Source organism: Akebia trifoliata, chromosome 15 (assembly GCF_017979445.1).
Source record: "Akebia trifoliata isolate Shusen 1 chromosome 15, ASM1797944v1, whole genome shotgun sequence".
Taxonomy (NCBI): Eukaryota; Viridiplantae; Streptophyta; class Magnoliopsida; order Ranunculales; family Lardizabalaceae; genus Akebia; species Akebia trifoliata.
In genome coordinates, this window is record NC_141389.1 from 2,703,891 (window position 1) to 2,715,928 (window position 12,038).

At 36.9% G+C, this 12,038-nt stretch overlaps 1 protein-coding gene across 1 annotated transcript; it reads right to left on the reverse strand.

Moving 5' to 3' along the window:
• Positions 1–189: 189 nt before the first annotated feature.
• Positions 190–8,535, reverse strand: LOC147383902 (putative galactinol--sucrose galactosyltransferase 2). The gene is made up of 14 exons (XM_086425211.1): positions 8,373–8,535; positions 6,554–6,753; positions 5,545–5,798; positions 5,282–5,372; positions 5,154–5,202; positions 4,964–5,055; positions 3,986–4,096; positions 3,738–3,860; positions 2,242–2,794; positions 2,068–2,135; positions 1,522–1,656; positions 1,212–1,429; positions 1,040–1,128; positions 190–747 (listed from the first exon to the last, which is right to left on the reverse strand). The coding sequence occupies exons 2-14, from the start codon at positions 6,742–6,744 to the stop codon at positions 385–387; spliced, it is 2,337 nt and encodes a 778-aa protein (XP_086281337.1). The 5' UTR covers positions 6,745–6,753; positions 8,373–8,535; the 3' UTR covers positions 190–384.
• Between the last annotated feature and the right edge of the window lie 3,503 nt (positions 8,536–12,038).

Here is a 12,038-nt window from a genome sequence, read left to right on the forward strand (position 1 = left end):
AGACTCCTCGAATAAATCGAAAAACTTATCCAAGTCAACTTGGTGTCTCATTCATGGCCAAGATGAGACATCAAAACAAGTTTTAAAACCGTGTTGTTTTTTTTTTTTCCAATTACAATCGCACTTACAATCATCGGATCGATCTTCGTTTTGGGTTGCATGAGAAGTGTAAAACCACAAAAATTAGAATTAAGGGAAGAAAGATCGCCATTTATTAAAACCAAAATCCATTACACATAAAGCAAAAGCGATTATATTCTAATCCTCCCCTAAGTCCTCCGTCACAGGTGAGGACTGCACTTGAAAACGTGATTAATGATCGATCAAGCCCAACTAACTCGAACCAATTCGAGACCTAAATGGCACAAGAAGAGCATCATATACTCAAACTTGGATTTCAATTGGCCATCTGTACATCTCCTTATCCGGGACAGGGATAGCAAATGTCAAAAGTCCGGTGTCAGCGTTGTAGTTGAAGTCGGTCTCGGTGCCACCGACATTAATTTTCAGAGGCTGTTGGGATGAGTAGGCGCCAAATCGACCACATCCTCTCACTTCAAGGACTATAGTTGCAGTTGGTGATCGGTTTTCACTAAGTGAACCCGACAATTCCGAGGAAACTCCCCCATCAAAGTGTTCTGGTTTCTTGTCCAAAGTCATCTGGATATCAAATCCCTCCACCGCTCCACCGCTGTTGAACATGTCAAGTAGGCCTATTGGTGCAAACGAGATGTTGGTTGCGATTTCCTACATTACAAGAGAAGGTATAATTAGCTTCTTACATACATAGTAAGAGCATTGGGATTCAAAAAATTGGGATAAATAAAATTACACTATCACTTAAGTCATATATTAAACAAAATTATATATCAAATAGAAAATAAAAATAGTCTTTAAATCTTTGTGAATAACTCGGGATTAAATCACCAATTGAAAGAATCATGAATTAATCCCTTTTTTTTTTTTCAAAAAATCGGAGAATTTTGTCAACTATGCTCGAAAGAAAATAATTTTGTTAGTGTTTAGAACGAGGTCATACTTTGAGGGGACAGAAGTGGAAAAGTTCATAGGCTAGAACTTCAAGTGACACCGGCAGTGATGCACCCTTGGGTAGCCGAACAACCTCTCCTGCAATGATAAAATGGTGTTAAATCGGTCTAACTACAGATTCCATTATAGGAAGGATTACTCAACCAATAGAGCCTACTGACCTGATTTATAGGCGTACACGACAGCTTCACCATTCCAGTTGGCATCGGTGACCTGAGATAAAGCGTCAACATCAGTGACACTAACAGAACCAGTGAGGGTTCCAGGTGACGCGTCGTGTATACGTGTCTTCTTGGTATCTTTGCACCAACCGGCACCTTGGCAGTTGAACACGCCAACAACGCCCGAACATTTGTTCACGTTCCATACTTTGAGCAAACTGTGCATTGTAAACACCGTTATGTTTTTAGTTAAATACCGTTCGGCGAAAGAAATTTAATCAGAAGATGGAAGAGAAATAAGACAGCAAACCTGATTCCGTCTCTTGCAGGATCAGCGAAGAGGCAGTCGCGGGTGGGCCTGCCAGGAAGTTTGGCCCGCAGTACTGATCCATCGGGAAGGACCATCTTCTTCAAAAGCTCAAAGTCGTGGTGGCCTGGCTTGTCACTATTCAAGGCGAAACATTGGAAATGTCACCATGATTTCAAAACTCGGTTTGACGACTCCTCTCGTTCATAGACGAGATAAACCATTTAACTCGGTTTATAATTATTTATTCATATATATAATATGATTTAAATACAAAAAAATTAATTATTTTAATTAAATATACAAAATCCTGGTTGACTCGGTCGAGATTTACAAAATATCATCCAAGTCATCTCGTTTGTCTTGTGAGATTCTGCATATGTGAGACACCTTATATGTCCATCTCGTTCATGGAAAATACCAAGATGACTCGAGCGAGTCATCTCGGTCTCGGACAAACCATGAATGTCACTCATTAGCCTTAGTTAACTCCATGTCTAATTAAAGATTTGATCGAAAGGAGTAATTGGGCTTCAAATGTTGCAATACCTGACATAGATTGGACATCCACCGATTGCTCTAGCGGCACCGTGATACTCTGCAGCTGGGTGTAGGCTCTGCACAACAAAGATATTCTTTATCAATGTCTCACCTTATACAAGTCAACAAGAACATTTTTTTTTTCCCAGGCGAGATATAATTGAATTATCTATTACTACTTACGTGGAACATATCCCAATCGGGCTGCATGAATTCGCCGAGGAAAAAAGTGTTGTATGCTACTGAAGAAATGTGAATGGTGTGAGAAGCAGGGTCACGAGGGTAGAAATCGTCTGATGCTCTGACCACAGAAGTCAGCTTAGCACTATATAAACCATCGGTGTTGTGGCACATGCAAGCAATGCAACTGTTGCCTGCAAAGTTACGAGCGATTGAGGCCTCAAGGGCTTGGTGATAGCTGCGAGTGAGAGCAACCCGCCCACCATAACCCTCACCGAGAGTCTCAATGATGTTCTGCACATCAACCTTAACTCCATCGATTCCACAAGAGGCTAAGTAGGCATGAAGTTCATTGTAGAAGTTGAAGACCTTCTTTGGGTGCACCAACCCAAGCCCATGGACAGAAAGGCTGTCCATAACAATGTCGGGCTGGTTGCCCATTACGCCTGGTGACTGAATTGGGTATGCCAATGCACTATCGTAGTGCTCCATACCATTAGCCGTGGGCTTTACCCCACCCCAGTAACCGGCCAGTGCATGCCAAACATACACAAACCTGTATCATGACAGAGAATCATATAATGAAAATTAAGAACTAAAGACATACCAATAGTAAACAAATGTTAATCTTTCAATAGGATCTTATTAAATGCTAATTACACAAACATCCTATTGAGTGTCTATTTTCCTCCACTCTTGGATGTGTCATACCCCAGTTAAGTCTTATAACCCTCTTATATTCATAGTTCTCCCCCTCTCCAACAGATCAATCTTTTGGAGTAGTTGGTTGGTTAACATGGTATCAATGCGCAAGGTTTGTATAGGGCACGGGTTCGATTCTTTCCACCCTTACGGGTGAGGGGAATGTTGATGTATATTTTCCACCACTCTCAGGTGTGTCATACCCTAGTTAAACCATATGACCCTCTTATATTCATAGTTTGATCGGTTTTTTGGAGTAGTTGGTTGGGTTAACATATCCATGTACCTTTAAATCTTTTAACTTACCTTTCTTGGGAGGTAAGGTGTCACCAATTTTCCTATAGGATTGGGCTAATTAGATTTTTCAGGTTTGGGGTCTGTGCTTTTGGAACCAAATAAAGGTTAGATCCAATTGGGTCTTGGTACACAAAATTTTTTTTTTATCAACATCCCCGATTCCAGAATATGATGCAGTCCTAAATCAATTTGTTTGGATTCAGACCCTTCTTTTAAACTTGATTAATTGGAGAATCATAACTAGTTCACACGCCTAGTTAAAACACCTCTTAAGGAAAATTAAAGGCTAACAACCAATGCATCATATCCAAGGGCTATGTAATTTCAATCCAAAAGTATATCTTCAGGATGTAAGGTTCAACTTGTAAACCTAAGGACCATTTAGATTGGCATGTTCGCACAATTATAGAGGGTTCACAAGAAAACGCATGCAATAGATAAGAGGAACTAAGAGAACCAAAGAGTAGATTAAACTTGGGAGGGACACCACTGATACTTACTTGACATTGTGATGTTGCTTGGCTTCATCCACGACGTGCTTTAGGCCCGGGGCTTCATCATTGTTCTTGCCATTCTTTTGGAATTTTTCATTCTCTTTAATCCCTGTGAGTCTGCTGGCGAATCTGCAAAAGATCAACGATTTGATTCACTATCAAATTAAGTGAAAAATATAGAAACATATGTTCAATGCTTTTAAAGGCGTTGATTGCTAGCTTTTGTCTTTGGGTAAGAGAAAGAAAGACCATACTGTGCTCCTTCTTGAACGGTGCAGTCCTTGGCTTCCTTGGCTTCACTACCAATTTGTTGCCACCCATCATCAATGATCAAGAAACGTGGAGGAGTCCCTCCTGCAGACAAGCTGTACACCACCCAATCAAAATTCTGGCATAGCAAAACTTCCTTCCAATCTTTTCATAGGGAAGAACTTCGGTAGTGAATATTTTATCACATTAACTCACTTTGGGTTCAAGCATGGACCCATCAAAGTTAAAACAAGAAAACTTTCACCCACTAGTATTTGTAACCTAACATATTTAGCCTGACTCATCAAACCAGGAAAAGGGTGCGTCATTGCAATTGGCACCATCAACAAAACGACAGGGGAGAGTGTCATGCCATATGCCCCCCATGATGTTTAAAGTGGATGAAGCCAGTTTGGGCAAGGGGCTCTTTTCTTGAGGCAAAATAGTTTCGATCTCTCTAGACAGATCAAAGTCTCTTCTTCCTAGCCTTGTGCCATATAAAAAGTTTGTTCTTTTGAACCATGCCCTTGAAAGAACATCTACATTACTATACCAAATAGATAAGGACTAAACTTTCTACACGACTAAAATCTATGTGCTTTGTATTTGAGGGGGTTCGTATCATTTAGTATTAGAACTAGTTTCATGGCTCATGTTCAAACCTTGGAAGGAGCGACATGGGGAAAGGGCTACCTAGGGCCAAAAAAGAAGGATGCCGTAGTGAAAACCACCACAAAGTGAGACTCACTCGTAGAATGGCAAAGGAAAATAGAGCTTTTGCACATTTTCATTAATCCATGAACAAGATGGCATGAGAGTGAAGGCCATCACAGAGCGGACCGCAATGGATATCGAAGGCCAACTTGTTATACTAGTGGAACCTAAGTGTTTTTGGTGTATTGGTTGGGCTTGTATCATTATGCCTAACCATCAACGGGTAGAGAGTTAAAACACACCCTAGTAAATCCTACTTATTTTCTTACCTCTTGAGGCCTTCCTCCACACCTTCGGCTGTAACGTCTGTATAGAAAGCATCCCAAGTACACCAGCCAAACCAATCAACGAACGAAGGCAACTGCAATTACAAATACAATGAAAAGAGATCCAAAAATGGGTAGAAAACTAGTTATTTTTACTAAAAATTCCTGAGAATTATAAAATCAAGAAAGAGACCTTTTTCTTCTCTCGATGGAGAAAAGTTTGCATGTGTTTTTCAACAGCCCTGTTTCATATAACAGACACCCATTAGAGATAATCCAAAACTAGACTTGATCTTTCAAAGAAAAAAACTTCAATCTTACTTCACAGCTTGGTTGATGACTTCAAAGGGATTGGTCCCAGCATGCATGTAGACCATGTAAAGTCCTTGGTTGGTCTCAACAGTATTATCTCCTGCAAAAATCAATGAGCACAAAACACAGTTCGTTTCGGTTCTTTCGAACGCCATCTCTTTCATCATATATAATCTCCATAAATGACAAGGCTCCACCCAATTTCGAACTGTTGGTTTTTCCCTTCTGTGACGGATGGATGTGAACCTGAAGAATTATATTTTTTTACTCACCACTCTCGAGACACATCTCTACTTCATTCTTCTCGTTGCCTTGAAGAACAGAACGGAATTGGCCTTCAAGTATGGGAAGGAAGACGGTATAGATGGTTGGGGAATCTTCTTCTTGAGAGTTAGCATCGGCAGTTTCGTCTTTGCTTTCTATGAGCATGAATTGAGTCTCAAAGGGAACATCTTTCCCGCATGTTCCCATCCTCTGTGTCATCCACCATAACTTGAATCGGAAACAGCACATGAATCGTAGACCCCTGTCCAAGACCAAAATTGAATTAATAATCTAATCTAATCCCCCATAATCAGAGCCAAATAAGTTGATTTTACTCAGTTATCGTGACCATCCAGAGAGTAAAATTTAAATTTAGAAAAAAAAAATTTCCAAGGTGCAAAAACTGGTTAAAAAATCCTCCACTCTTACTAGGAAGAGAATTAAAAGGGTAAACCATGAAAAAAAGTAGAAAGTAAATTTTTTTTTCAATTAAGATTATATATATATTTTAAATTAATCCAACCTTTCAAAAATAAAAAATAAAATAAAATAAAATAACATTTTTAATAATATATTTTATATACCTAAAAAAACAAACTTTTTTCTTTTATTTTTGGAAGTTAAAAAATTTATTTCAATTTTTTTTTTTTAAATCTTTATTTTTTTTAAAGTAAAAAAAAAAAACTATTTTCTACTTTTTAAAAGTTAGTTTATACTTTTTATTTCTTTCTTTTTTATGATGGGGTGTCCGAACTTAGTCTGACTAAGGGACCAAAAGAGCTAGGGCCGAAACCAAGGCATATGGGTCCCTCCCAAGCACGTGCAATGCCCCACACATCACATGCACCAGGCCAGTGAGGGTGCACCCTTGCGGGTGGCCCCAAGGAAATACTGCTCATACTGGGTATCGAACCACTACTTTCTACTTTGTATCCATGCAGGACCAAGTGTATCCCAGAAATTTTCTAAATTGACTCGGCAAAGTTAGCTGATTTATAGAACTAAATGGGAACTTACTCAAGAGTGCCCATGGGAAAGACATGAAGGCTTTTGCTATTAGAGGCAGTGGCACCAATGAATGTACCAGCGAGAAGCCCAACTCCTGAACCTGAAGTCAGAATAATGTTTTCTGGTACATTTCTCAATATGGTCTTCCCGTGAACCACCAGGTTTCCATCATTGATTGAGATCTTAGGTGTGACCGTCATCTTCGATAGCTGTAATTGCACCACAAATCAAATTAAACAAGAAGGAACGTGTTAGTTAAATTTATCAGAAAAGAAAGACAACAGATTACACTACTAATAGGCCATGAAACCTGAATAACACAGGGGTATTTAAGTCATTTCAATAACTAAGAGTTGAAAAGGACCAAAATAGACTTCATATTTGGTGACACTAAATGCCACAAACACAACAGCTCACGAGAAGTTTCACGGCCGCCCATGGTTCACGTTAGTTGTTGGCTGGCCAGCCTACGTGATGTTGAAAGGCCAATGACGTAATTTCACTCAACTTTTATATCACAATAAAATCATAAATATTAAAGATAGCTAATATTGGCGCCCTAACTTTTATTTATTACATCCCTAATTTCTTACTCCCTAATTAAAGATTAAACACACCGTTAAAACGCTAGAAAAGCTGTACAACAGGCTCATATAAAATTCTAAGTCTAAAAAAAGATATCTAAATAGTGAGATAGTCTATTGGCACCCCAATTTTGACTCATACTCAACCTTTTTATTTAAGTGGGGTGTAACAAGTAAAAGTTGGGGTGCCAATAGCAGCTCTTATATAAAATTTAGATCTGAAATTAAAAGCAATTATGGACTTCGAAATTCTGGTTCTGAGTCCTTAGAAATTATTTTCTCATGGAAGCAAAATTATGAATCTGCCTTTTGAAGAAAGAAGCATTTTTGTTCCTCAAATTTCTCTGTTAGGCGTATTTTTCTATATGAAATTGATTTTCAAAGAAAAAAATAAGATGGAGAAAAATAAAGTTCTTGATCAGTTGGTTTCTGAACTAAAAACTCCATTTACATCAATTTTGAGAGATCAATCAAGAAGAAACAACCAGAAAATTGATGGAATCATGAAATGAAACGTAACGGCAAATGTAAATTAGATTCGGATTTCGAAAGTCAGTCAACTTTTTCAATTATAAGAAGGATTTATAAATTATAATTAAAAATACTTTCTTTCACCGAAATTCTAGGTTTAGACGTCGAATACCTTTTCGGATTCCGATCCGAAAGGGCCTTTTCTAACCTCAAACAACTTTTGAGACAGAGCATCAACATACGGCTAAAATCAGTACCGATCCCTAGGAATCCAGTGTTTTTCCTCCCATCTCAGCCTTACGTTTGAGGTTCGAAATCAACGGATCCATGGAGATATCATGGAAACTGTTGCATGAATTTCAAAATTGCGCCAAATCTCCAGATTTATTCCTAAAAATTCGTTACTGGAGCTTTAAAAACCTCATAATCACCAGATTTTGAATCGTCCACTACTTGATGCTTCAAATTTTTTCCAAAAATCGCAGATATCTCACGATGATCGCGATCTTAACTTTTATCGCAAACAACTACACAAAAACTAAAAATTTCGCAGAAAAAAAAGCATCTAATTTGCTCGAAAAACGAACTTAAAATCTCAAGATCGATCATCATTTCCAAGGAAAAACATTAAAAATGCATCATTTCTCCAGATCTCGATTTCCATTTGAACCAAAACCGATCACACAAGTTTTTCATAATTATTCCCACAAAAAAAAAAACTCACATCTAAAAGAACAACAGAGAGAAATCTTCAAAACATGAACTAAACTCACCTGTAAATCTCTCGCTGAAGAAAGAACAAACAAATTGCTTCTTCAAGATCCGATCGGAGAAGAATACAAGAAGAAATGGAAATTTTTGAAAAAAAAAACACTCAGTAGAAGTGCATTCGATAGGGAATGCTTCTTCTATTAGAGATGGAAAAAAAATATACACTCTTACACGCAGTGAGGAATATGAGAAACGCGGGAGAGACTATTTATAGTATCTGAAGTATTAAAGGTCGAACAACTTTCTTAATAAGATCTCATAGTGTTTTGACACGTTTCATTGGATATCACTTTGGACCGTTGATTATTATTTTATAAAAAACTATTAATAACACCAAATAATGTGTATTTTAATCACGTGGAAACGTGGGACTGCCGTTAAAATCCAAAGTCGGTTTTTGGTTTTATTTGCAACTCGATCGAATTTGTCTAAGAAGTCAGAAACCCGCCGTCTTAACGGCGGTTGTAACGTTCAAAGGATTACGCCGTTAATTGGGATAATTTTTTTTATGTACGATGCAGCTGGATACATCATGGAGTGGGTCCACTTTATTTTTTGATTGATTTATAACATTTAGGGTTGAATCCAAAATCATGGCCAATCGTGATATTCTTGATCGAAGGTACATTCTCGTTATGTGCAAATATATGAGTACAAATCATGTGATATGCCCCGAATGATAGATAATTGGGTGGACCCAATTTGTAACAAGAGTTGTGACTCCGAGTGACATTTAAAATTGGCATTGATTCGAACATTGCTGATGTGGAAGTGCATGTAAAATCATAGATGCTTTTCACTCATATCTTAATGAAAACCTATGGTTCATTTGTACGCACATCTACGCCAGCAACATGTGTGTTGTGATACGTGCAGCAATTATGAAGAATAGTACGAAAAGAGAAAAATAATAAAGAAATAAGAACATACAGATTTAACGTGATTCGATTGTATGCCTACATCCACAAGAACTAGGAGCTGAATTTTCACTATATGTCAAATTATGATTACATCAATGAATTTATAGTAAATCCTAATTGTATAATAGGTATTAAAAAAATTTAATAATACCCATGTACCGTACCGTAGGAGCGTTGCCCCCATACCCCCAACCTATATAATCACCCCTGACAATAAAGCAGTAAATCGTTCCAAAGAGTAGATGTCGTAATTTCCCTCTGTTCAGAACGCAACACTCCCCTCTTTCCACTCCAGTTTCCACCTATTTTCTTTATATACATATTCCACTCAATATATACTACAATATTGTGGATCGATCAATTTTAATGACACTCCAGTATTTTCCTTCTAATACTTAGAAGTCTCACATCGAATCATGATTGTTGACTGCATGACATTTTATAAGCCGATATGACACACGTTCGACCTAAGAGTGTTATATATGAAAAATCATTATTAGCACACCTCTTGCAAATGCATGCAACTTGACATTTTGTAAATACTCGGTAAAAATGTTTCCATGTGGATATTATTGAAATCTTCAAAAGTGATATAAATAAACAAGAAAGTGTTACAGTGAAAGACCCCTTAACTATAAATAGATAATCAACAAAGGCAATGATACATAATATATGTTATTCGAATATGAAACTTTACCAAAAGTTTTTCTAATTTGATTATTCATGTGCAATCGCAAGGAACATCGGCTTCTCGCCTAAAAATAGCAGATTAGCTTGTCCAATGAGATTAGAAAAGAGCGTGATGAATTTCTAGCCTCTTCTTTATATGAATTTGATTATTTAGGGTTTGTTTGTTACAGATTCCAACTTCTGCTTCAGGATTTTGTGTCTAGGAGAAGTAGAAACCCAGAGTCTAGGAAGCTGCTCTAGAAAAATCTTGTTCGTTACAGAAGTTGATGAAAAAGTAGTAATAGAGAGAGTTTGAATTTATTTTGTTATTTAATTGGTGAGTTAAGAAGAATGAGTGGTGAAATCATCATTTCACCCCCATACGTTTTTTGGTGTTGACTTTTATTACTGGCTTTCGTGCGAAAGCAGTCTCGACAAGGTTTCTCAAAAACGTAGTTTTGAGCTTCCCACAAAGCAAAAGCTATTGAAGTAGAAGTCGTTGCAACAAACGTACTTTTATGACTTTTTCAACTCAAAGCCCAAAAAATTATAAAAAATACCGTAACAAACAAATCCTTAGACTTCATAAAATGTCTCAATCTCGAAGATTTCTACTCGATCATCCGTGTTTACCTGGTATGTGTGATTTTGTGAGGATATTGCATGTACCCAAGGGAATTTGAGCTACATATAGTACCCTAAGAGGCCAGTTGTCCCACCCTTGCTTGTCAATCGTACAGGTCCAAACCTCTGTCATAAAAAATAAAAAACTGTTTTTGGGAATGAAGATCAACAAAATTGGTCCCATTGATTGGTTGATCAATGGAAGATCAAACATTTTATCTTTGTTATGTATCTTAAACCTATACATCTGTCATATACACTAGTAAAGCTATTAAGATATCAAATTACGATATATTGATCGAGAAATTGAAATTCTTCTTTGGTGTTTATCTTCTCAGGACTTATTTTTTTGGCTTTTTTAAATTTACACGTCTCTTCCAGTCAGTCATGTTGGTACATGGTGTGGACATCGTCCTTCAATGGGCACACTGACTTTGATCTGACCAATCAATTTTCAACACGTGTTGATTTCCAAGTCACCTCTCATGATTTTGTTTCCGTGTATCAATTTGACACGTCAGCAAACTATGGAATTTACTAGACTTTAGTGGGTAGTTGAATTTGGACTCTGTACGAAGACACGTGGACCTATGACACGTCAGATTTCCCCACAATATTGTCCTTGGTGGTCCAAATTATCGTGCTCCGTAGTTTATCCAACGAGAAACACAATATCACTTTTACTTTTTACCCCATTGGATTCCTCATCCTTTTAGTACAAATTATAAAGTTACTTTGATAATTGATCTTTGCTATCGAAAGTACAAACAGCTGAAAGATTCTCTCCAATAATTTTTTTTAAAGATACTTTATTACATATTTTCTCTAATAAGATAAAAATAAAGAATAATGATTTTCTAACTCCTCCTCTACTATTTTCATGTGACATGTGATTGAATCATAGATTTTTCTCGAGATACACAACTGCACATGTTATGAGGACGTGCAATTGTGCATCCCGATAAAAGAAAATCTATGATTCTACCATGTCGAAAGTGTAGAGGGTGAGTATGTCAGAAAAGGGGGAGGGGGGGTTTGACAGAAAATTACGACTCAAAAGTTAAAATTCATGAAAAAAATATTTCATTTTTTTCTATTTTAAAAATATTAATCTTTTGATTAAGTTGAAAAATCACAAATTTATCATCAAATATCTTTGATTTTTTTTATTATTTATTATTATTTTATATTGCTCCACTTTTAATGAAAAAATAGATAAATTTATCCTAACTATGTCAAATGGATCATTGTTCAAACCATTTTGATCTAATGGATCATAAAGACACATTGGTTTGATATAAATTAAAGAAATTTGACAAACCACTATAGAGGAACGATTGACTTTATTCCTCGCAATAATGGAATCAATTCGGAATCACTTGAGTATGTAAGGGTTCGATTATGTGTAGTTTGGTATATAAACCGACTTGGAATTTTAATTAATATAATTAAGGG